The sequence below is a fragment of the Phoxinus phoxinus genome (genome assembly GCF_949152265.1).
Source record: "Phoxinus phoxinus genome assembly, chromosome: 13".
Taxonomy (NCBI): domain Eukaryota; kingdom Metazoa; phylum Chordata; class Actinopteri; order Cypriniformes; family Leuciscidae; genus Phoxinus; species Phoxinus phoxinus.
Genome location: NC_136888.1, coordinates 33751007 through 33777335, shown reverse-complemented (window position 1 = coordinate 33777335; position 26329 = coordinate 33751007). Strand labels below are relative to the sequence as shown.

General features: G+C 39.7%; 6 protein-coding genes across 7 annotated transcripts in view; 1 reads left to right on the top strand and 5 right to left on the bottom strand.

The window, feature by feature from the left end:
* Positions 1-1533: 1533 nt before the first annotated feature.
* LOC307008901 (E3 SUMO-protein ligase ZBED1-like) lies at positions 1534-3093 on the top strand (the record flags this gene model as incomplete). Its single annotated transcript, XM_079632178.1, has 2 exons — positions 1534-2586; positions 2689-3093. 2 exons carry the CDS (start codon positions 1534-1536, stop codon positions 3091-3093), a joined length of 1458 nt encoding a protein of 485 aa, XP_079488304.1.
* Positions 3094-3715: 622 nt separating this feature from the next.
* Positions 3716-6475, bottom strand: LOC307008994 (zona pellucida sperm-binding protein 3-like). The gene is made up of 8 exons (XM_079632364.1): positions 5822-6475; positions 5393-5511; positions 5209-5312; positions 4930-5107; positions 4670-4787; positions 4505-4587; positions 4337-4428; positions 3716-4266 (listed from the first exon to the last, which is right to left on the bottom strand). Exons 1-8 carry the CDS (start codon positions 6365-6367, stop codon positions 4199-4201), a joined length of 1308 nt encoding a protein of 435 aa, XP_079488490.1. The 5' UTR covers positions 6368-6475; the 3' UTR covers positions 3716-4198.
* Positions 6476-8261: 1786 nt separating this feature from the next.
* Positions 8262-10625, bottom strand: LOC307008993 (zona pellucida sperm-binding protein 3-like). The gene is made up of 8 exons (XM_079632363.1): positions 9964-10625; positions 9535-9653; positions 9353-9456; positions 9068-9245; positions 8809-8926; positions 8644-8726; positions 8478-8569; positions 8262-8407 (listed from the first exon to the last, which is right to left on the bottom strand). Exons 1-8 carry the CDS (start codon positions 10507-10509, stop codon positions 8340-8342), a joined length of 1308 nt encoding a protein of 435 aa, XP_079488489.1. The 5' UTR covers positions 10510-10625; the 3' UTR covers positions 8262-8339.
* Positions 10626-12361: 1736 nt separating this feature from the next.
* LOC307008991 (zona pellucida sperm-binding protein 3-like) lies at positions 12362-15357 on the bottom strand. The gene is made up of 9 exons (XM_079632361.1): positions 15035-15357; positions 14121-14888; positions 13692-13810; positions 13509-13612; positions 13224-13401; positions 12965-13082; positions 12800-12882; positions 12634-12725; positions 12362-12563 (listed from the first exon to the last, which is right to left on the bottom strand). The coding sequence occupies exons 2-9, from the start codon at positions 14664-14666 to the stop codon at positions 12496-12498; spliced, it is 1308 nt and encodes a 435-aa protein (XP_079488487.1). The 5' UTR covers positions 14667-14888; positions 15035-15357; the 3' UTR covers positions 12362-12495.
* Positions 15358-16522: 1165 nt separating this feature from the next.
* On the bottom strand, positions 16523-19194 carry LOC307008990 (zona pellucida sperm-binding protein 3-like). The gene is made up of 8 exons (XM_079632360.1): positions 18239-19194; positions 17809-17927; positions 17628-17731; positions 17344-17521; positions 17085-17202; positions 16920-17002; positions 16758-16849; positions 16523-16687 (listed from the first exon to the last, which is right to left on the bottom strand). Exons 1-8 carry the CDS (start codon positions 18773-18775, stop codon positions 16620-16622), a joined length of 1299 nt encoding a protein of 432 aa, XP_079488486.1. The 5' UTR covers positions 18776-19194; the 3' UTR covers positions 16523-16619.
* A 2344-nt stretch (positions 19195-21538) lies between these two features.
* ptpn21 (protein tyrosine phosphatase non-receptor type 21) overlaps positions 21539-26329 on the bottom strand; it is a 42737-nt gene continuing 37946 nt past the window's right edge. For both annotated transcript variants that reach the window (XM_079632349.1, XM_079632348.1), the window contains 2 exons: positions 23714-24814; positions 21539-22904 (listed from right to left, as the gene is read on the bottom strand). In XM_079632349.1, the coding sequence (XP_079488475.1) occupies positions 24686-24814 (129 nt within the window). In that variant the 3' untranslated portion in view covers positions 21539-22904; positions 23714-24685. The remainder of the gene's footprint in view (positions 22905-23713; positions 24815-26329) is intronic.

Genomic DNA, 26329 nt, shown 5'->3' with positions numbered 1-26329 from the left:
AGTTAATGGCCTAACAGATCTTTATAAAAGTTTACATTGTTGTTGCAGATTAAATATAACACAGATAACATTACATAACTATTTTAATCAGTTTAAATGTTGATTATTGGTCACCCAAACCCCTTTATCTAAACCTCTCTGCTTAACCATCGGTTGTGCACGTCCACCATATTTTGTAGTTTTCTCAACACTTTTAAATCGTGTTTGTATTTCTGAACTGAATCCTCCTCCAAAGCGCAATGGGTTGTGGGCAATATTAGCCATTATAGTGAGCACGGATCCACACATAGAAAATCAACCAGAAATAGTAGACCATCCGGAGACTTCTGGCATACTCTTTTCAACATACTATGCTGTGGGACACAGTTATTTTATTCTCTCATACGGTTTAGGATAAATAGTATGGACATTGAGATGCAGGGTCAGTCTCTCTTATTTGATAAAAGGGTTGTATCCAAAATCGCATACTATATAGTTGGCGAAAGAAGTATGTTCGAATTTACAGTACTGATAAAAGAGTAGGCAAAAAGTACCTGGATGATCTACTACTTCCGGCGAGATTCTGAAGTGTGCATACGATGGACACTTTACTATCCCATGAGGCATCAGGAGAGGATTTGTGAATGGCAGTGAAGCGACAACTGATGCTGGAAGGTCACACGGCACATGACAACATGGTGGATGTAGTATATATGGATTTCATTCATACTACACACTAGGGGTGTAACGGTACGTGTATTCATACCGGACCGTTTCGGTACAGCACTTTCGGTACGGTGCATATGTGTACCGAATGCAATCATTCACGTAAATTAGTTTTGTGTGCGGATGCGGAACATAGGTCAATTCCGGGTTTCCACACGAACATATTAAGTGTCGGAAGTCTCTGTGTTGTGGAAATCCCGCCCTGCAGCTGATTCTAAAGTTGTCATTGGTCATATCACTGTACAGATTGTCTACACCAAACACTGATCTCTAAACCTACTCGTCACTGTAACCTAAACCAATGAAATCGGCTGCAGGGTGGGATTTCCGCTGAGGTTTGTTTGGGTGAAAAAAAAACCCCGCACCGCACGCTGTACAACTGTACAACCACATACACGGCGCGCTTAGCCCAGCCTCTCGCTAGCTAGCGTCATGGCCAATGCAGACAAGTCAGAGCTTGAAGACCCACCCATAGCCTTAAGGTCTCCTGTTTGGGAACACTTCGGTTTCGCAGTGAAATACGTCAACGGACAAAGACTAGTCGATAAGACGAAAGCATTGTGCCGACATTGCTCAGTAATGATCGGGTATGTTGCTGGCAACACTTCAAACTTGTTAACGCACTTGAAAAGGCATCACGCGAATGTGAACATCACTACTACAAGGAAAAAAACGGCCGTAGTTCAAACGCAACTCCCGTTGGCATTTAAACAGACCTTTGCTGGTAATTCCGATCGGGCACACGCAATAACGAATGCAATTGGTGTTTTTATAGCTGCTGATCTACGACCATACTCGGTTGTTGAGAACACTGGTTTTATGCACATGATGAAGGTGACTGAGCCCAGGTATGAAATTCCTTCTCGTCCACATTTCAGCCAAAAAGTTATACCTGCCCTTTATGAACAGGCCAAAACTGCTGTTGTCCACGACCTGTCCAAGGCATCTGCTGTAGCACTCACAACTGATGGATGGACATCTAGAGCTACAGAGAGCTACTTAACAGTGACTGTCCATCACATTACTCCAGAATGGAACATGGTAAGCCATGTTCTGCAAACCCGCCCCATTTATGAACAACACACAAGCACAAATCTGGCAGAGGGACTTAAGGAGACAGTGTTGGAGTGGAAGTTGGAGAGGCCAGGAACTACAATTCCTGTCACAACCGACAATGCTAGGAATATTGTCAATGCAGTCAGTGAAGCTGGACTGGGCCCTCAAATTGGATGTTTTGCACACACAATTAATTTAGCATCACAGAAAGCAACAGGTCTCAACCAGGTGTCCAGGCTGCTAGGTAGAGTCAGAAGGGTTGTGTCTTTTTTTCACCGTAGCCCAACAGCTGCACATATATTGGAGAGCAAACAGGAAATGCTTAATATACCAAAACACACCCTTATTAATGATGTCACCACCCGCTGGAACTCCAGTTATGATATGCTTGAGAGGTACCTTGAACAGCAAGCAGCTGTGTACTCTGCACTGACAGAAAAGGCCCTCAAGAAGAATAAAGACATAAGCACGTTGTCTGACCAGGATGTGAAAATAGCAGAGGAGGTACTTGAGGTTCTTAAACCACTAAAAACCCTCACAACACTGATGAACACTGAATCCACACCTTCAGTATCAATGATCCTCCCCCTCAAAACCACAGTCCTCAACTCTATGGCACACAATGAGCAAGACAGTCCAACTGTGAGAGAAATCAAGGCTGCCATCACAGAAAACCTGAAGAACAGATACTCTGCTTGTCATGACTTCCTCCACAAATGCACAGTTCTTGATCCGAGGTTCAAGGCCCTTCCTCATGTGGATGATGCCTGTCGTGAAATAATCTACAACAACCTCATCACAGAGATTACAACCATGGAAGAACAGGTATAATGTTAATTTGCTTGTGTGTATTGTATAATTTGAAATACTTGCTGCTACAGTGCCAGTAGTAGTAGTTTATTAAAGTTTTGTCATTTTATTTTGCAGAGTGAGGAGGCCAAAGCAGTTAGTTCATCCCCAGTAACAGAACACAAAGAGGCATCATCTCCTCCTGTCAAGAAGTCAGCCATGGCTGAACTGTTCGGTGAATTCTTCAAGACTCAGGTGGGAAACAAGCCTACTTTGCAGCTGGTGAAGGAAGAGGTTACCTTATATAAGGCTGTGGACTGCATTTCACTGGATTCCAACCCACTTGAATGGTGGAGGACCAATGAGCCCACATATCCTCAGATTGCCAAGTTAGCAAAGCACTACCTTGCTGTACCTGCTACCTCAGTCCCTAGCGAGAGGGTATTTTCTACAGCTGGAGACATTGTAACTGCCAGCAGATCTTCCCATTCTGCAGCCAATGTGGACAAGTTAATTTTTTTGACAAAAAAACATGAAAGTTGAATGAAACTGAGCAGGTCTAAAAACTGAAATTGTTGATGCTGCACTTTACACTTTTGAAAAGTTATATATTTTTTTAAATATGAGCAGGCCTACAAGCTGGGATTGGTAATGCTGCACTGTAATCCATAGTTATTTATATTTTTCATTATATTTTATTATGTGATATTGGTTTGAGAGTATTTTATTTCTTATTTTATATATATTATATTTTATTAAAAAGGGTTTAAAAAAAGTGTAAACAAATTGTTAAAGTTGTAGTAAAATAGTAAACAACCAGCAGTTTAATGTTTGCATTTCTTTCCCTTACTGTACCGAAAATGAACCGAACCGTGATTTTTGCGTACCGTTACACCCCTACTACACACACAATACTACACAGAACATCCTTTTAAGAAGTTGTCAAGTCATCTTAATTTATATAGCGCTTTTAACAATGTAAATTGTTTAAAAGCGGTTTTACAGTGAAAAACTGATAATTTAAGGTAACAAAGATTGTTTTGGCTTTATAGCGGTTCTTGAATAAAGATATTTTCCAGCTAAAGTTAGTTTTGATTGATTCTCTTCCGTCACAACGATCATTAGTTGAAGTAATTACTAATTCAAATTTAGTACCTACTCAATAGAGTATGTGATTTCAGATGCAACCATTGAGCTTGTATTCATATACAAACTGAGAGCACAGTAATACAATAGGGAGAACAAAAAAATCCATTACAACAGCAATGCTTATGGGACAAGGTGTTCCCTGCATAGAGGTTATAGAATTATTTGCTACTCAAATTCTTAAGAGCATCATGTATGTTTGACATTAGGATTTCTGCTGTTAAACTAAACATGTAATGTAAACTGATGGCTTCAAAAGCACATACCAATTAACCGTGGAGCTTATTGAAAATGCTCAATTTAAGATTACCTATGGAGAAAGCTCTAAACTTCTGGGACCCTATGGTTGGATGGTATATGGGACTTGAAAAGGTACAGTAGGACCATCACTTTCACCACATCAGCAGAATGAGGCACTTCTTGCCCAATTTAAAATCTTTTATACCAGACATGAAGCAAAACGACACGACAGAAACAAGCAAGGATTGGTTTGTCAGGTTTATTAAGAAGCTCTCTTTTGCCCTTGAACCATTACAGGACCAAGTGAGGCCTTGCCTTCCCACTGAATGCCTAGAAAGAAGAGAGCCAAGTTAGAGCACTTGAAAACAAAGCAACCTTAGAAAGAGCAAACGCTACCAACCTCCATAGGGAGAAGCATCAAATTCACCATCAGGACCACATGTTGAGTCACAGCAACCACAAACTTGGTCATTCCCATCAGCAGCAAACCACCTGCAAAAAGACAAAGACATGGAACCTCCAATATGAGCAAAGTCAGCATAAAAAAAATAAAATAAAACCAACATACCCATTGGCAAAGGAACAGGACTTGCGCTGAGCATCACTGGGTGCAGAAGCAATAGTTGCCTTCAGAATACAGGTTATGTAGATCTGCAAGGATGACAGACAAGTCACAAAACCAAAGCAGATTGTAAGAGAAATCAAATTAACTCATGATATCCGTAATACATACAGAAGGACTGCTGCCCTCCTGGAACATAAACGCCTCCAGCTGGAACTGGATCTTGTCAACCTGGGACCCAGGAATGAAGCGGGAGCTGGAAGCTGTAGTTTTGGCATCCACAAAACACCTGACGACAAAGCAATCACAAAGAGCAACTCATGAATGTCAACTGTAGACCATCAAGCAACTAGACCTTAACCATGACTCTGTACAGGATTAAGTTGCTTTTTAAAAACCACTGTCGTCACAATCAATGGCCATGACCTTACCCATGATTCTCAATGAAGGAATATCTTGGAAGAGAGTTCACATCAGGTACTTGAGTGGCCACACAGCGGTCCACAAACACACGCAGAGGCACATGATTGTACTGCATCACAGATGCCTCGATGTTAATAACGCCACCCAGGAAATAGGAGTATGAAGGCCTCTGATAGGACCAATCGTCTACAAAAAGTAAAAAAAATAGTGACATTACAGATTTTAGGCACAGCCACAATAGTAAGGGTAAAGATTTATTTTATAGAAAGAAAAAAACCTGTACCAACCCATCATGATCTTCAGGGAGAACAGCAAGACTTCTTGACCAGCCTTCGATGAGGCATAAGGGACCCATGTTGGCCTCAAGGCATCACTACTTACATTCTGAAGCCTACGGTTTATAAAAAATACCCATTAAATGGTCTCCCAATTGCACAGGCAGCAGAGCAGAAAGTCACAGAGATCGCTTACCTTTGATAATGGCATTGAACACCAACAATTGCACCATCGGCCCGGGTAATCGGAGTACCTGCAAGTGCCTCAGGGGTGTAGGTAAGAGAGAAGGTGTAGACAAGCTCCTCCTCATTCATCTGTAAAAAGATTGTGGTTACCAAGAGGATCATCCCACAGACTTCACATACCAAGACAGTGCCCTCAGTTGATATGAATGGGAACGTGCTCGGTGCAATAGTGGAAGAACTCCTAAATAGGAGCATCAAAATGTTGTTGGTTTGCAGGGTTATTTAAAGGCAAGTAGTAAATTCAGGATTTCCACATTCAAATAAATGGTCCTAGCTGCCATGGCATAGCATTTTGACAACCAAGTAAACGGTTTCCTTGAAAGATTTGGACTATCCTCTGCCACAACAAAATAACCCATTAAGATGTATGAGGTCTTACCATCAGCACACTGTTGCAGTCCTGTAATTCATACTCAAAGATGAGCACTCTTGACCCAGGATCCTGACCAACAACAGAACATCCACCTAAAGACAGGCCAGTTGGCTGGATCAACTGGCCATTGCTGAAAAAGTCCTGCTGGACCTCTACGAGAACCCGGTTCTCGCCGCATTGAACCGCTACGCTGCTGGGAGTCACGGGTTGCCTCAACTGGAAGTCCACTGCTAACTCGCTCTGCACCTCGGGAACAATAGGATACCTCCAATCCAAAGGCTTCACTGGACCCTGCAACAGCTGCTTCTCCTGAAGGCCAAAAGGCTCCTGTGCAAGGCTTTTAAAGTCGGGACCCAAAGGACTCTGAAACTGAGAAGCCACTTGCAAAGGGTTCCAGAGGCCTAGAGGAGAAAGGCCAGGACTTCTGGAAGCTGGATCTGATTTTGGCCCCATGCTTCTTGGACTTTGATTGTACCTCAAACTTCCCCAGACATCAGGCAGATCAAATGCAACTACTAAAACCAACACTAACACACCTTTCAGGAATCCCATACTAAAAACTGTGACTCAAACACCTCAACATACACCAATGCTTGGCTTTGCCATTTTGTACAGCTTTGAACTAAGTTGGCTCCACCCCTTTTACCTTAATTGATTACCTTTGATTCTCCTCTGGACCTGTAGAGTTTATGCATCTTGGGGACCCACCGCTCTTCACATTTTGTCTTGATGCGTCTCAATTCGCCTACTTATACTATGACCTAAAAGTATGTACTGTTTTTGTGAAGAAAAAGTACATGTTTTTGAGTGTGTAACAGAAGTGTAGACAAGCTTTGGAACATACGATCACATCATAAAATATCGTCTTTAACGGTTGCCCTCTGTCGCTTAGTTACACGTGTCCTGTCACGTAAACTGACCTGTAATTTATCTTGTCAAAGATAAAATCCTCCACATTTAGTTTAGTTTCCTACTGTATCGGAGAGAAATGCAGAAGCATGTTGATCTGCCAGTCACGGTTCTTTCATGCAGAGACTCTCCTCATATTGATGCACAATGATGCATTTAAAAGTTAATGGCCTAACAGATCTTCATAAAAGTTTACATTGTTGTTGCAGATTAAATATAACACGGATAACATGAACTATTTTAATCAGTTTAAATGTTGATTATTGGTCACCCAAACCCCTTTATCTAAACCTCTCTACTTAACCATCGGTCGTGCACATCCGCCATGTTTTGTAGTTTTCTCAACACTTTTAAATCGTGTTTGTATTTCTGAACTGAATCCTCCCCTAAAGCGCAATGGGTTGTGGGCAATATTAGCCATTATAGTGAGCACGGATCCACACATAGAAAATCGACCAGAAATAGTAGACCATCCGGAGACTTCTGGCATACTTTTATCAACATACTATGCTTTGGGACAAAGTTATTTTATTCTCTCATATGGTTTAGGATAAATAGTATGGACATTGAGATGCAGGGTCAGTCTCTCTTATTTGATAAAAGGGTTGTATACGAAATCGCATACTTCCCTACTATATAGTTGGCGAAAGTAGTATGTTCGAATTTACAGTACTGATAAAAGAGTAGGCAAAAAGTACCTGGATGGTCTACTACTTTCGGCGAGATTCTGAAGTGTGCATACGATGGACACTTTACTATCCCATGAGGCATCAGGAAAGGATTTGTGAATGGCAGTGAAGCGACAACTGATGCTGGAAGGTCACATGACACATGAAAACATGGTGGATGTAATATATAGGGATTTCATTCATACTACACAGAACATCCTTTTAAAAGGTTGTCCAGTCATCTTCATATAGCGCTTTTAACAATGTAGCTTGTTTCAAAGCAGCTTTACAGTGACAAACGTATAATTTAAGGTAACAAATATTGTTTTGGCTTTATAGTGGTTCTTGAATAAAGATATTTTCCAGCTAAAGTTAGTTTTGATTGATTCACTTCCGTCTCAATGATCATTAGTTGAAGTAATTACGAATTCAAATTTAGTACCTACTTAATAGAGTATGTGATTTCAGATACAACCATTGAGCTTGTATTCATATACAAACTTTGAGAGCACAGTAATACAATAGGGAGAACAAAAAATCCATTACAACAGAAGTGCTTATGGGACAAGGTGTTCCCTGCATAGACGTTTTAGAATTATTTGCTACTCAAATTCTTAAGAGCATCAAGTATGTTTGACATTAGGATTTCTGCTGTTAAACTAAACGTGTAATGTAAACTGATGGCTTCAAAAGCATATACCAATTAACCTTGGAGCTTATAGTAGCTGCATTTAAAATGCTCAATTTAAGATTACCTATGGAGAAAGTTCTAAACTTCTGGGACCCTATGGTTGGATGGTATATGGGACTTGGAAAGGTACAGTAGGACCATCACTTTCACCACATCAGCAGAATGAGGCACTTCTTGCCCAATTTAAAATCTTTTATACCAGACATGAAGCAAAATGACACAACAGAAACAAGCAAGGATTGGTTTGTCAGGTTTATTAAGAAGCTCTCTTTTGCCCTTGAACCATTACAGGACCAAGTGAGGCCTTGCCTTCCCACTGAATGCCTAGAAAGGAGAGAGCCAAGTTACAGCACTTGAAAACAAAGCAACCTTAGAAAGAGCAAACGCTACCAACCTCCATAGGGAGAAGCATCAAATTCACCATCAGGACCACATGTTGAGTCACAGCAACCACAAACTTGGTCATTCCCATCAGCAGCAAACCACCTGCAAAAAGACAAAGACATTGAACCTCCAATATGAGCAAAGTCAGCATAATTTTTTTAATAAAACCAACATACCCATTGGCAAAGGAACAGGACTTGCGCTGAGCGTCACTGGGTGCAGAAGCAATAGTTGCCTTCAGAATACAGGTTATGTAGATCTGCAAGGATGACAGACAAGTCACAAAACCAAAGCAGATTGTAAGAGAAATCAAATTAACTCATGATATTCGTAATACATACAGAAGGACTGCTGCCCTCCTGGAACATAAACGCATCCAGCTGGAACTGGATCTTGTCAACCTGGGACCGAGGCATGAAGCAGGAGCTGGAAGCTGTAGTTTTGGCATCCACAAAACACCTGACGACAAAGCAATCACAAAGAGCAACTCATGAATGTCAACTGTAGACCATCAAGCAACTAGACCTTAACCATGACTCTGTACAGGACTAAGTTGCTTTTTTAAACCACTGTCGTCACAATCAATGGCCATGACCTTACCCATGATTCTCAATTAAAGAATATCTTGGAAGGGAGTTCACATCAGGTACTTGAGTGGCCACACAGCGGTCCACAAACACACGCAGAGGCACATGATTGTACTGCATCACAGATGCCTCGATGTTAATAACGCCACCCAGGAAATAGGAGTATGAAGGCCTCTGATAGGACCAATCGTCTACAAAGAGTAAAAAAAATTACACATATAATATATAAATTTTAGGCACAGCCACAATAGCAAGGGTAAAGATTTATTTTATAGAAAGAAAAAAAACCTGTACCAACCCATCATGATCTTCAGAGAGAACAGCAAGACTTCTTGACCAGCCTCTGATGAGGCATAAGGGAGCCATGTTGGCCTCAAGGCATCACTGCTTACATTCTGAATTCTACAGTTAATAAAACATACCCATTAAATGGTCTCCCAGTTGCACAGGCAGCAGAGCAGAAAGTCAGAGAGCACTTACCTTTGATAATGGCATTGAACACCAACAATTGCACCATCGGCCCGGGTAATCGGAGTACCTGCAAGTGCCTCAGGGGTGTAGGTAAGAGAGAAGGTGTAGACAAGCTCCTCCTCATTCATCTGTAAAAAGATTGTGGTTACCAAGAGGGTCATCCCACAGACTTTACATACCAAGACAGTGCCCTCAGTTGATATGAATGGGAACGTGCTCGGTGCAATAGTGGAATACCTCCTAAATAAAAGCATCAAAATGTTGTTGGTTTGCAGGGTTATTTCAAGGCAAGTAGTAAATTCAGGATTTCCACATTCAAATAAATGGTCCTAGCTGCCATGGCATAGCATTTTGACAACCAAGTAAACAGTTTCCTTGAAAGATTTGGACTATCCTCTGCCACAACAAAATAACCCATTAAGATGCAGGAGTTCTTACCATCAGCACACTGTTGCAGTCCTGTAATTCATACTCAAAGATGAGCACTTTTGACCCAGGATCCTGACCAACAACAGGACATCCACCTAAAGACAGACCAGTTGGCTGGATCAACTGACCATTGCTGAAAAAGTCCTGCTGGACCTCTACGAGAACCCGGTTCTCGCCGCATTGAACCGCTACGCTGCTGGGAGTCACGGGTTGCCTCAACTGGAAGCCTACCGCTAACTCGCTCTGCACCTCGGGAACGATGGGATACCTCCAATCCAAAGGCTTCACTGGACCCTGCAACAGCTGCTTCTCCTGAAGGCCAAAAGGCTCCTGCGCAAAGCTTTTGAAGTCAGGACCCAAAGGACTCTGAAACTGAGAAGCCACTTGCAAAGGGTTCCAGAGGCCTAGAGGAGAAAGGCCAGGACTTCTGGAAGCTGGATCTGATTTTGGCCCCATACTTCTTGGACTTTGATTGTACCTCAAACTTCCCAAGACATCAGGCAGATCAAATGCAACTACCAAAACCAACACTAACACACCTTTCAGGAATGCCATACTAAAAACTGTGACTCAAACACCTCAACATACAGCAATGCTTGGCTTTGCCATTTTGTACAGCTTTGAACTAAGTTGGCTCCACCCCTTTTACCTTAATTGATTACCTTTGATTCTCCTCTGGACTGGACCTGTAGAGTTTATGCATCTTGGGGACCCACGCTCTTCACATTTTGTCTTGCTGCATCTTAATTCGCCTACTTATACTATGACCTAAAAGTATGTACTGTTTTTGTGAAGAAAAAGTACATATTTTTGAGTGTGTAACAGAAGTGTAGACAAGCTTTGGAACATACGATCACATCATAAAATATCGTCTTTAACGGTTGCTCTATGTCGCTTAGTTACACGTGTCCTGTCACGTACACTGACCTGTAATTTATCTTGTCAAAGATAAAATCCTCCACATTTAGTTTAGTTTCCTACTGTATCGGAGAGAAATGCAGAAGCACGTTGATCTGCCAGTCCCGGGTCTTTCATGCAGAGACTCTCCTCATATTGATGCACAATGATGCATTTAAAAGTTAATGGCCTAACAGATCTTCATAAAAGTTTACATTGTTGTTGCAGATGAAATATAACACGGATAACATTAACTATTTTAATCAGTTTAAATGTTGATTATTGGTCACCCAAACCCCTTTATCTAAACCTCTCTACTTAACCATCGGTCGTGCACATCCGCCATGTTTTGTAGTTTTCTCAACACTTTTAAATCGTTTTTGTATTTCTGAACTGAATCCTCCCCCAAAGCGCAATGGGTTGTGGGCAATATTAGCCGTTATAGTGAGCACGGATCCACACATAGAAAATCGACCAGAAATAGTAGACCATCCGGAGACTTCTGGCATACTCTTTTCAACATACTATGCTGTGGGACAAAGTTATTTTATTCTCTCATGATGGTTTAGGATAAATAGTATGGACATTGAGATGCAGGGTCAGTATCTCTTATTTGATAAAAGGGTTGTATACGAAATCACATACTTCCCTACTATATAGTTGGCGAAAGTAGTAGGGCTATGTTCAAATTTACATTACAGATAAAAGAGTAGGCAAAAAGTACCTGGATGATCTACTATCGGCGAGATTCTGAAGTGTGCATACGATGGACACTTTACTATCCCATGAGGCATCAGGAAAGGATTTGTGAATGGCAGTGAAGCGACAACTGATGCTTGAAGGTCACACGACACATGAAAACATGGTGGATGTAATATATAGGGATTTCATTCATACTACACAGAACATCTTTTTAAAAGGTTGTCAAGTCATCTTCATTCATATAGCGCTTTTAACAATGTAGATTGTTTCAAAGCGACTTTACAGTGAAAAACTGATAATTTAAGGCAACAAAGATTGTTTTGGCTTTATAGTGGTTCTTGAATAAAGATATTTTCCAGCTAAAGTTAGTTTTGATTGATTCACTTCCGTCACAACGATCATTAGTTGAAGTAATTACTCATTCAAATTTAGTACCTACTCAATAGAGTATTTGATGTCGGATGCAACCATTGAGCTTGTATTCATATACAAACTTTGAGAGCACAGTAATACAATAGGGAGAACAAAAAATATCCATTACAACAGAAGTGCTTATGGGACAAGGTGTTCCCTGCATAGAGGTTTTAGAATTATTTGCTACTCAAATTCTTAAGAGCATCATGTATGTTTGACATTAGGATTTCTGCTGTTAAACTAAACATGTAATGTAAACTGATGGCTTCAAAAGCATATACCAATTAACCTTGGAGCTTATAGTAGCTGCATTTAAAATGCTCAATTTAAGATTACCTATGGAGAAAGCTCTAAACTTCTGGGACCCTACGGTTGGATGGTATATGGGACTTGGAAAGGTACAGTAGGACCATCACTTTCACCACATCAGCAGAATGAGGCACTTCTTGCCCAATTTAAAATCTTTTATACCAGACATGAAGCAAAATGACACAACAGAAACAAGCAAGGATTGGTTTATCAGTTTTATTAAGAAGCTCTCTTTTGCCCTTGAACCATTACAGGACCAAGTGAGGCCTTGCCTTCCCACTGAATGCCTAGAAAGGAGAGAGCCAAGTTACAGCACTTGAAAACAAAGCAACCTTAGAAAGAGCAAACGCTACCAACCTCCATAGGGAGAAGCATCAAATTCACCATCAGGACCACATGTTGAGTCACAGCAACCACAAACTTGGTCATTCCCATCAGCAGCAAACCACCTGCAAAAAGACAAAGACATGGAACTTCCAATATGAGCAAAGTCAGCATAAAAAATAAAATAAAACCAACATACCCATTGGCAAAGGAACAGGACTTGCGCTGAGCGTCACTGGGTGCAGAAGCAATAGTTGCCTTCAGAATACAGGTTATGTAGATCTGCAAGGATGACAGACAAGTCACAAAACCAAAGCAGATTGTAAGAGAAATCAAATTAACTCATGATATTCGTTGTACATACAGAAGGACTGCTGCCCTCCTGGAACATGAACGCCTCCAGCTGGAACTGGATCTTGTCAACCTGGGACCGAGGCATGAAGCGGGAGCTGGAAGCTGTAGTTTTGGCATCCACAAAACACCTGACGACAAAGCAATCACAAAGAGCAACTCATGAATGTCCACTGTAGACCATCAAGAAACTAGACCTTAACCATGACTCTGTACAGGATTAAGTTGCTTTTTTAAACCACTGTCGTCACAATCAATGGCCATGACCTTACCCATGATTCTCAATGAAGGAATATCTTGGAAGGGAGTTCACATCAGGTACTTGAGTGGCCACACAGCGGTCCACAAACACACGCAGAGGCACATGATTGTACTGCATCACAGATGCCTCGATGTTAATAACGCCACCCAGGAAATAGGAGTATGAAGGCCTCTGATAGGACCAATCGTCTACAAATAGTAAAATTTTTTTTACATATAATATATAGATTTTAAGCACAGCCACAATAGCAAGGGTAAAGATTTATTTTATAGAAAGAAAAAAAACCTGTACCAACCCATCATGATCTTCAGAGAGAACAGCAAGACTTCTTGACCAGCCTCTGATGAGGCATAAGGGAGCCATGTTGGCCTCAAGGCATCACTGCTTACATTCTGAAGCCTACGGTTTATAAAAAAATACCCATTAAATGGTCTCCCAGTTGCACAGGCAGCAGAGCAGAAAGTCAGAGAGCACTTACCTTTGATAATGGCATTGAACACCAACAATTGCACCATCGGCCCGGGTAATCGGAGTACCTGCAAGTGCCTCAGGGGTGTAGGTAAGAGAGAAGGTGTAGACAAGCTCTTCCTCATTCATCTGTAAAAAGATTTTGGTTACCAAGAGGATCATCCCACAGACTTCACATACCAAGACAGTGCCCTTAGTTGATATGAATGGGAACGTGCTCGGTGCAATAGTGGAATAACTCCTAAATAAAAGCATCAAAATGTTGTTGGTTTGCAGGGTTATTTAAAGGCAAGTAGTAAATTCAGGATTTCCACATTCAAATAAATGGTCCTAGCTGCCATCACATATTATTTTAACAACCAAGTAAACGGTTTCCTTGAAAGATTTGGACTATCCTCTGCCACAACAAAATAACCCATTAAGATGTATGAGTTCTTACCATCAGCACACTGTTGCAGTCCTGTAATTCATACTCAAAGATGAGCACTCTTGACCCAGGATCCTGACCAACAACAGGACATCCACCTAAAGACAGGCCAGTTGGCTGGATCAACTGACCATTGCTGAAAAAGTCCTGCTGGACCTCTACGAGAACCCGGTTCTCGTCGCATTGAACCGCTACGCTGCTGGGAGTCACGGGTTGCCTCAACTGGAAGTCCACCGCTAACTCGCTCTGCACCTCGGGAACAATAGGATACCTCCAATCCAAAGGCTTCACTGGACCCTGCAACAGCTGCTTCTCCTGAAGGCCAAAAGGCTCCTGCGCAAGGCTTTTGAAGTCGGGACCCAAAGGACTCTGAAACTGAGAAGCCACTTGCAAAGGGTTCCAGAGGCCAAGAGGAGAAAGGCCAGGACTTCTGGAAGCTGGATCTGATTTTGGCCCCATGCTTCTTGGACTAGGACTGTACCTCAAACTTCCCCAGACATCAGGCAGATCAAATGCAACTACCACAACCAACACTAACACACCTTTCAGGAATCCCATACTAAAAAACTGTGACTCAAACACCTCAACATACACCAATGCTTGGCTTTGCTATTTTGTACAGCTTTGAACTAAGTTGGCTCCACCCCTTTTACCTTAATTGATTACCTTTGATTCTCCTCTGGACCTGTAGAGTTTATGCATCTTGGGGACCCACGCTCTTCACATTTTGTCTTGCTGCGTCTCAATTCGCCTACTTATACTATGACCTAAAAGTATGTACTGTTTTTGTGAAGAAAAAGTACATATTTTTGAGTGTGTAACAGAAGTGTAGACAAGCTTTGGAACATACGATCACATCATAAAATAGCGTCTTTAACGGTTGCTCTCTGTCGCTTAGTTACACGTGTCCTGTCACGTACACTGACCTTTAATTTATCTTGTCAAAGATAAAATCCTCCACATTTAGTTTAGTTTCCTACTGTATCGGAGAGAAATGCAGAAGCACGTTGATCTGCCAGTCCCGGGTCTTTCATGCAGAGACTCTCCTCATATTGATGCACAATGATGCATTTAAAAGTTAATGGCCTAACAGATCTTCATAAAAGTTTACATTGTTGTTGCAGATTATATATAACACGGATAACATTAACTATTTTAATCAGTTTAAATGTTGATTATTGGTCACCCAAACCCCTTTATCTAAACCTCTCTACTTAACCATCGGTCGTGCACATCCGCCATGTTTTGTAGTTTTCTCAACACTTTTAAATCGTGTTTGTATTTCTGAACTGAATCCTCCCCTAAAGCGCAATGGGTTGTGGGCAATATTAGCCATTATAGTGAGCACGGATCCACACATAGAAAATCAACCAGAAATAGTAGACCATCCGGAGACTTCTGGCATACTTTTATCAACATACTATGCTGTGGGACACAGTTATTTTATTCTCTCTTACTGTTTAGGATAAATAGTATGGACATTGAGATGCAGGGTCAGTCTCTCTTATTTGATAAAAGGGTTGTATACGAAATCCCATACTTCCCTACTCTATAGTTGGCGAAAGTAGTATGTTCGAATTTACAGTACTGATAAAAGAGTAGGCAAAAAGTACCTGGATGATCTACTACTTCCAGCGAGATTCTGAAGTGTGCATACGATGGACACTTTACTATCCCATGAGGCATCAGGAAAGGATTTGTGAATGGCAGTGAAGCGACAACTGATGCTGGAAGGTCACACGACACATGGATGTAGTATATATGGATTTCATTCATACTACACAGAACATCCTTTTAAAAGGTTGTCCAGTCATCTTCATATAGCGCTTTTAACAATGTAGCTTGTTTCAAAGCAGCTTTACAGTGACAAACGTATAATTTAAGGTAACAAAGATTGTTTTGGCTTTATAGTGGTTCTTGAATAAAGATATTTTCCAGCTAAAGTAAGTTTTGATTCACTTCCGTCACAACGATCATTAGTTGAAGTAATTACGAATTCAAATTTAGTACCTACTCAATAGAGTATGTGATTTCAGATGCAACCATTGAGCTTGTATTCATATACAAACTTTGAGAGCACAGTAATACAATAGGGAGAACAAAAAATCCATTACTACAGCAATGCTTATGGGACAAGGTGTTCCCTGCATAGAGGTTTTAGAATTATTTGCTACTCAAATTCTTAAGAGCATCATGTATGTTTGACATTAGGATTTCTGCTGTTAAACTAAACATGTAATGTAAACTGATGGCTTCAAAAGCATATACCAATTAACCTTGGAGCCTATAGTAGCTGCATTTAAAATGCTCAATTTAAGATTACCTATGGAGAAAGTTCTAAACTTCTGGGACCCTACGGTTGGATGGTATATGGGACTTGGAAAGGTACAGTAGGACCATCACTTTCACCACATCAGCAGAATGAGGCACTTTTTGCCCAATTTAAAATATTTTATACCAGACATGAAGCAAAATGACACGTCACAAACAAGGATTGGTTTATCAGTTTTATTAAGAAGCTCTCTTTTGCCCTTGAACCATTACAGGACCAAGAGAGGCCTTGCCTTCCCACTGAATGCCTAGAAAGGAGAGAGCCAAGTTACAGCACTTGAAAACAAAGCAACCTTAGAAAGAGCAAACGCTACCAACCTCCATAAGGAGAAGCATCAAATTCACCATCAGGACCACATGTTGAGTCACAGCAACCACAAACTTGGTCATTCCCATCAGCAGCAAACCACCTGCAAAAAGACAAAGACATGGAACCTCCAATATGAGCAAAGTCAGCATAAAAAAATAAAACCAACATACCCATTGGCAAAGGAACAGGACTTGCGCTGAGCGTCACTGGGTGCAGAAGCAATAGTTGCCTTCAGAATACAGGTTATGTAGATCTGCAAGGATGACAGACAAGTCACAAAACCAAATCAGATTGTAAGAGAAATCAAATTAACTCATGATATTCGTAATACATACAGAAGGACTGCTGCCCTCCTGGAACATAAACGCCTCCAGCTGGAACTGGATCTTGTCAACCTGGGACCGAGGCATGAAGCGGGAGCTGGAAGCTGTAGTTTTGGCATCCACAAAACACCTGACAACAGAGCAATCACAAAGAGCAACTCATGAATGTCAACTGTAGACCATCAAGCAACTAGACCTTAACCATGACTCTGTACAGGATTAAATTGCTTTTTTAAACCACTGTCGTCACAATCAATGGCCATGACCTTACCCATGATTCTCAATGAAGGAATATCTTGGAAGGGAGTTCACATCAGGTACTTGAGTGGCCACACAGCGGTCCACAAACACACGCAGAGGCACATGATTGTACTGCATCACAGATGCCTCGATGTTAATAACGCCACCCAGGAAATAGGAGTATGAAGGCCTCTGATAGGACCAATCGTCTACAAAGTAAAACAAATTTTTTACATATAAGATATAAATTTTAGGCACAGCCACAATAGCAAGGGTAAATATTTATTTTATAGAAGAAAAAAAACCTGTACCAACCCATCATGATCTTCAGGGAGAACAGCAAGACTTCTTGACCAGCCTCTGATGAGGCATAAGGGACCCATGTTGGCCTCAAGGCATCACTGCTTACATTCTGAAGCCTACGGTTCATGCAAATACCCATTAAATGGTCTCCCAGTTGCACAGGCAGCAGAGCAGAAAGTCAGAGAGCACTTACCTTTGATAATGGCATTGAACACCAACAATTGCACCATCGGCCCGGGTAATCGGAGTACCTGCAAGTGCCTCAGGGGTGTAGGTAAGAGAGAAGGTGTAGACAAGCTCTTCCTCATTCATCTGTAAAAAGATTGTGGTTACCAAGAGGGTCATCCCACAGACTTTACATACCAAGACAGTGCCCTCAGTTGATATGAATGGGAACGTGCTCGGTGCAATAGTGGAATAACTCCTAAATAAAAGCATCAAAATGTTGTTTGGTTTGCAGGGTTATTTAAAGGCAAGTAGTAAATTCAGGATTTCCACATTCAAATAAATGGTCCTAGCTGCCATGGCATAGCATTTTGACAAACAAGTAAACAGTTTCCTTGAAAGATTTGGACTATCCTCCACCACAACAAAATAACCCATTAAGATGTACGAGTTCTTACCATCAGCACACTGTTGCAGTCCTGTAATTCATACTCAAAGATGAGCACTCTTGACCCAGGATCCTGACCAACAACAGGACATCCACCTAAAGACAGACCAGTTGGCTGGATCAACTGACCATTGCTGAAAAAGTCCTGCTGGACCTCTACGAGAACCCGGTTCTCGCCGCATTGAACCGCTACACTGCTGGGAGTCACGGGTTGTCTCAACTGGAAGTCCACCGCCAACTCGCTCTGCACCTCGGGAACGATGGGATACCTCCAATCCAAAGGCTTCACTGGACCCTGCAACAGCTGCTTCTCCTGAAGGCCAAAAGGCTCCTGTGCAAGGCTTTTGAAGTCAGGACCCAAAGGACTCTGAAACTGAGAAGCCACTTGCAAAGGGTTCCAGAGGCCTAGAGGAGAAAGGCCAGGACTTCTGGAAGCTGGATCTAATTTTGGCCCCATGCTTCTTGGACTAGGACTGTACCTCAAACTTCCCAAGACATCAGGCAGATCAAATGCAACAATCACTAAGACAACTATCAGGAACCCCATCCTAACAAACTGTGACTCAAACACCTCAACATACACCAATGCTTGGCTTTGCCATTTTGTACAGCTTTGAATTAAGTTGGCTCCACCCCTTTTACCTTAATTGATTACCTTTGATTCTCCTCTGGACCTGTAGAGTTTATGCATTAGCCAATGAGAACTTGCTATAATGTCACTAGCCAAAAAAAAAAAAAAAGCTTGTGGTTTTAAACTTAAGTCTTTTTGCAATTAAGTCTTTTTAAAATATTTACTGAGCATACATTCTCTGGCTTCCTTGGCAGATCACACAATAAATAAACGCATAACCGCTAATGATGGGTGCCACTGGTGCAGTGCAGAGCATTTTCAATTGATTTCTTTGGAGTTTGAGCTTTACGATCGCGAGTGCAAATCAGTTCAGGACCATTATCTGTTCATACGGGAATATGATATTGGATTAAAACAACAATACATACAGACGGTTGGTCTGGGAACGCCCCCGGGAACGCCCCGTCATGTGATGTGAATTTAGCCCGTGGGGGAAAACATTGCCTTGGCGCTAATTGAAAAACACGGGACAATCATGCCGAAGAGTGGCCGTGTCGTTTTCTGTACCGCCAATAAACAAACAAACAAATTATGAATTGAAGTTCTACGTCCTTCCTAATAAACACACAGAACCGGAAAGGAGGCCAGTCGCAACGTAATGACGCGAGCCGTGAACCTATGGACTAGTTCGAGGTCTACACTCAATACAGAGACTGCAGTCTGTGAGTTAGGGATCCACACAGTCCCTCAACAACTTCGTACTACTGATCACCGTTTTACAAAAGGATTAATAGTTTGGAGTGAAGCATACGTACAAGTGACAAGGTTTTATGGAGTTATAGTATGCAACATATACGAAAGTTGATTGAGTTATAGGCTAATGTTACCGCTACATGTCATACCTGGAGATTCAACCAGATAACAACGACACCTCCGGCCATTTGGTTGGATCATTGACCCAGATTTTAATTAAATAAGGGCAATCATAACCTATTGCAGTTCATTTTGCAATGTACCGTTGCCGGTCGGCAGGCGTCAATGACTCAAAATAAAATATTTTTGTCATTCAAATACACACAATGTTCACTGTGTTCCCTGACCCGCCGCCCCCCCCCGCCGCCTCCACCCTCGCCACGCCAGACCACGCCCCCAACTATGACTAGATGCTGACTGTATGTATGTGATCAGCTATACAACAACAACAACTACAAAAAAAATCAGATCTGAGCAGTAAATCGGAAGTCCGCGTGAACCGGAAGTTGCAACCGACTTTATCTCAGTGTTGTGACGTATTTCCGAGAGAAACGGAATACTAAATGAGGAAAAATAGTGGGCGTGGCTTTTTTCCCCAACTAGCACCTGATTGGATCTAGAAAAGTAGGTGTTTCATTCAGCCGGTCTACTGTCAGTTGGAGGAGCGTGGTTACGGATGTTAAGCAGACACCGAAACCATCAAACCGACGTCATCAGGGAAGCTCCTCCAATGCAGAGGCGAGGGGCATTTTCAGATTTTGATTAAAGATTACGAAGCCAAAAATTTTTTTTGTGTGGATTGACTTGCATGGATGAATTGTTCACCACAAATCGATCAATTTAGGCAAACAAAGTAAATATGGTCAATTTTGATATCATGTGTGGACTTTAATGTCATCTACAAAGCACCTGAGCTCACATAAATAGAGATTATTCATAAATATATGTATTTAAATCTGGCACATTTACATGATGGACTTGAGTGCTCGTTAAGTAATGTTGTCCCTTTTAAAATAAATGAATTCAAATACAAATCACATAGACAGAATAAACCGTTTAAGTTGTTAGTTTAGTATAATCACTGAAATCCGTGTGCACGCTGCGTACATCATAGTCTGTGTGCATATAGTCTGCAACAAATGAGTTGCAAGGAAAACAATAATTGTCCCGTTTTTATTCTTCACTGTGTTTTTTCAACTCTTTGGACGTGTAATAATAACAATATTACTTGACGAGAGAGATAAATCAACATATTGATGAAACATTTATCAAGAGGTGGGAAGGATAAAGTTTGTTGCACTGATGACAGGTAATGTCTAAACATTTAATGACCGAAACCATTTCAGAACTACTGAGACAGCATTACAATTCACGTAATACCTTTCCAAGTTTTTTTTCAACAAGATTATTTTAATGCATCCACAAAACCATCACATAAAACAGAGCCCTCTTGTGGCTGATGGGATACATTGTACATACATGCATTATTTACACAATAAAAAGTCTTAGTTCCCAGAAAAGGTCCGTTTTAAACTTAAGGACTTTGTAGAAACTTTTACCTGCATTTGCGGACACATTTTTAGTAATACAAGAATTCTCAACAACAAATTAACTTGACGTTAATGCATTGACAAACTTCCCTTATAAAACAAAGTACAGTAGTACCATGGTAAAGTGATGGAGTTAGGTGGTAATACCACAGTACTTTTCTGCAGTGTTATAAAATAATTCATAATAATAAAACTTACACCAAGGCAACATTTTTTATTTTAATTTACGTACTAAAATTACTAAAACTTAAAAATAAGGCAATATAGATTTTTTTTAAACCACAAAAAACTAGTAAAAATGACAAAAGCACATAAAATTAATTTAATTTTCATAATAGCATGTAAATAATATGAAAATAACATTCTGTACTTTAGAAAGAAAAACTATTTATGCTCTTCAAACCCAATGTAAAATAAGATAGAGAGACAAAGCATTGCTTTAACAACTTAAAATATTTATTTTCTGAATGAAAAATATAGTTGTTTACAAAGGGATATAATTTAGCTCTTCTGACAGCTGTACATCATCAGAACACACACTCATGATGATGGCGGCAAGTTTAATATGGTTAAAAGTTAATAACACTTAAAATCAGCCATATAAACAGTATGTGCTATTAATATACATGTACTCCATAAAGCAGCTCTGGGGAGGGCTTTAACAGTCCAGTTTTCAGCTTTGTTCATAAATTGTCTTGAATCTCCCGTTTTCCAGTTCAGAAGAACACCGATCACGGGCCGCGCACATACTAAACACGAGCAAACGTCCAACATCGCCTACATCTAGAGCAATACAACTCAACATGAATTATGAAAAGGTTCTGAGACAGACATTGTGCTTTTGTAACCATTTACTCAAAACACTTGCATGATTTTCTCATATAGTCCGAGTATACACTACTCGTATAGTACTGACGGATAACTGCGGATTCAAGCCATCGTGCAGATGTGTTCAGATCAGCTGAACTGTTAAACGTATTAGTTCATTCACGATTTGAAGTGATATTCAGAATTCAGATGCACAATATAATGTGTAAAAAGTGATTGTACTTCACAAAAAAAAAGAAAGAAAGAAAAAAAGGACATTGCTGTTGTTTTACGCACCATTCAGAGCTTTAGAGTGAATTTCAGGTCATATTTCAGGCCAAAAATCGAAAGAAAAAAACAATATTATTATAATTATTTTATATTTTGCATGAAAAATAAAGCCTATTTTGGGACAATTAAACCTTTCATAATTACACATTTTACTCATGTGAAAAATTCACCAGGACACAATAAATTAAAATTAGCACAACAAATACTTTCAATTGCACTTAAATTAATTTAAAAAAAAATTTTTTTTTTACTTTTGTTTGTGAAGTGAAATATGACCTGGATATTTTCTGTGAAATTCACCCATGAAAAAAGAAAAGAAAAAAAAAGTGATACTTTCAATAAACTGTAAATGACTGTCATAATGAATCTATCGCCTCACATGACGTCTTAGCATTGACCGGGACACTGTGGGTGTGTAACAGCACCATTACGGTGGAGAGTCGCATCAAACAGCGTTGCTATAATAATGAAAGAGTATAAGACCTGATTGCAATGTGAATTAAAACGCCAAGGGCCTAAATGATTTGATATGGCACATTGTGCTTGGTTAACGCAGTTTCACAGTGTTTTAAGACTTTAAGATAAGAGAATGCTGAAAATTCTTTGGTAAACCATCATAGCTGGTGTGTGTAAGTTAGTGAGGTCACGAACCGTTAAAGAGTTAGTTCACCCAAAAATGAAAATAATGTCATTAATGACTCACCCTCATGTCGTTCTAAGCCCGTAAGACCTCCGTTCATCTTCGGGACACAGTTTAAGATATTTTAGATTTAGTCCGAGAGCTTTCTGTCCCTCCATTGAAAATGTGTGTACGGTATATACTGTCCATGTCCATAAAGGTAATATAAACATCATCAAAGTAGTCCATGTGACATCAGTGGGTTAGTTAGACATTTTTTGAAGCATCGAAAATACATTTTTGTCCAAAAATAACAAAAACTACGACTTTATTCAGCATTGTATTCTCTCCCGGGTCTGTTGTCAATCTGCGTTCACGACTCCGCAGTGACGCTGCTGACGTGTTATCTCGTCCGTGTATTCGGATTCAAATAAATATGGATGGGCAAAAAAAAGTCTTCCTCCGTGTCGAAATCCTTAGACATGTTTGCGAAGATTGTTTTGTTTACATCGTGCGTCTCCCTCAGACTGTAAACGAAGCTCGGGCGCACCAGATGACACGTCATCAGCGTCTTACGTCAGCGGTGTCACTGTGGAGTCGTGAACGCAGATTCACAACAGACCCGGGAGAGAATACAATTTTTATTTTGTGTTATTTTTGGACAAAAATGTATTTTCGATGCTTCAAAAACTTCTAACTAACCCACTGATGTCACATGGACTACTTTGATGATGTCTTTATTACCTTTATGGACATGGACAGTATACCGTTCATACATTTTCAATGGAGGGACAGAAAGCTCTCGGACTAAATCTAAAATATCTTAAACTGTGTTCGGAAGATGAACGGAGGTCTTACGGGCTTAGAACGACATGAGGGTGAGTCATTAATTACATTATTTTCATTTTTGGGTGAACTAACCCTTTAACAATATACCCAACACTATTGTTCACTCCAATCCATACGTCAAGTCTGTGACGCTCTTTGGTGCGTCGGGTTATTGAATGCTGGTTTGCTGAAAAGAGCTGAAAAATTACTAAAATATCCCTAATGCAAAGAGAAAGCCTTTCTGATTATGATACGTAGAATACATTTGAGAGTTTTCATATACACTTGTAATACATACTGTAAATTATTTATAGGTTGCGCCTGCGGACAGAAAATAAACCCTCCCGTCTTTGGCTGCGTTCAGACTCGAGATGCGCGTTTGATCCGTGAAACTCATTCGTAGAGTCACACGCTCAAGACATAATCTCAAGATACAGCTTTAACACTGGACGTGGAACTCCTGGAGTCCTGTAACATCCATCCCATGATGCAACAGGGTGAATCTCATGAAAAGAGTCGTTTTATTCAGCATATAGAAAAGCACTTTTTTTTGTGTACATTTTGCCTTTACTTTCATGAAAATTGAACACATTGTCCATCATATTAATATTTTTTGGGGGCTTTTCGTGAGATTCACCCGATCATTTTCTACTGAAGTGAAATCCACACACGTCTTTAAACGCCGCGTCTGCCGTTTTCGGTTTTGGCGTGCTAAACCTTCATGCGTAAACTAGTAAAAATCCACGAGGAACCGGGTATAAAAGAACCACTGCAGTTCAGCGCATCATATTAAATAACAGAGCTGCGTCATTCGCGTCTATGTACAGCAAAAATAAAAGTGCTGGGACTGACGTCCGCGATCACGTGTAAAAGCCCACAGGGAAATCTGTGAATAATACTGGATAAAGAGAGCGCGGCGCAGCATCCTTCATACTCGCCCCGTCACTAATACTGTGAGGAAGCCAAGCCGCGCCGGCGCCGGTCCGATGCGCTCGCGGCTCCGGCGGACTGAGAGGTCGTGAGAGGCCAGCGCTGGTCTCAGATCAGTCTGGAGTTTCTCAGGAACTGAATGAGCACTTTGTAGATGAAGGTGTACTGAGAGAGCGTCTGCACCATCATCATGCGTTGCTGTCGCAGCAAAGTCAGAACAGTCGGGACGTCCAGCATCTGTTCGGGAACAACGGCACACCTCAGTTTTACATTCTGAATCTCAACCATGTTCTATAATATTAGATAAATAGGCAAAGCAATGCATATGTATATATATATGTGTAGGGCTGTAAACGATTAATCGCGATTAATCGAATCCAAAATAAAAGTTTGTGTTTACATAATATATGTGTGTGTATTGTGTATAATTATTTTTTATATATAAATACACACACATGCATGTATATATTTGAGAAATATTTGCATTTATATACTGCATATATATTTTTATATGATTTATATTATGTATAAATAGAACTATTTTATATATAAATAAATACAAATTCTTAAATATATACATGCATGTGTGTATATATATATATATATATATATATAAATAAAAGTCATACACAATGGAAATTCAAAGGGCTGTACATACAAATTATATATAAAAAGGCACAAATACAAAACAATTTTTTCTTGTAACAAACGAATACAATTAATAGTAAAAGATATATAATTACATTTCATTAAATAACATCTACTTAAATAACATTTAATATTAGAATAATTTAGGAAATTATTAAATATTAATAACTTTAGTTTTGAACTCGTGTCTTGTAACATTAATCTGTATTTGCACTGATATTAGATGATTACTTTTGATTTATTTGATTTGAAACAAATCATTGACAAAAAAAATTAAAATATTGTATATAGAAGAGAAGACAAAAGAAAAGAAAGTGTTAGTATTAATGGATCAATATATAAAAAGTAAATGAATAAAAAAATTAAAACGATACATATAAATAAAATATAGAAATATATATTAAACTATATTAATTTAATTATAACATTTAATATTAAAGTAAAATAATATATATTTTTTTATGCATTTAGGTTTAATTAGGTTTTATAAATCTGTTTTTGAACTGATATCAGACCGATTCATTCAGTTGCTACAAATAATTGACATAAGAAAGATTAAAATATTGTATATAAAAAGGTACAAAACTAAAAAAAATTAATTAAACAACAATTAATATTAAATTATAATAATTAAAATATAACAGCATAAAAAAAGTCAAGCGTTTCATATTATGAAGCCAATTTTGCACTGATATCAGATGGATTGATTGATTAATTAATGTATATACATATTCATTTTAATACATTCTTAAATAATTTAATAATAAATATTTTATTTGATTTGTAAATCCATGCATTTTTCAAAAACAATCTTTTTTTTTTAAATATAGATTTTTTTCTGTTGAATTTCCAGCAAAAGAAATCAACTTGTGATATACACCATCAACATAATATTAAATTTGACAGGATTACAGTGCAATCCTATAAACTATATTTATGATCCCTACACTGTAAAAAATAAATAAATAAATGTTAGTTTAACTTTTAAAAAAGCAAGTTACCTTGTTGCCTTACATTTTTTTGAGTTAATACAAATATTTGTTGTCTCTCGCCATTGACTACCATATAATATTTTTCCGAAATAAGGTCCCATGGTGGTCAACC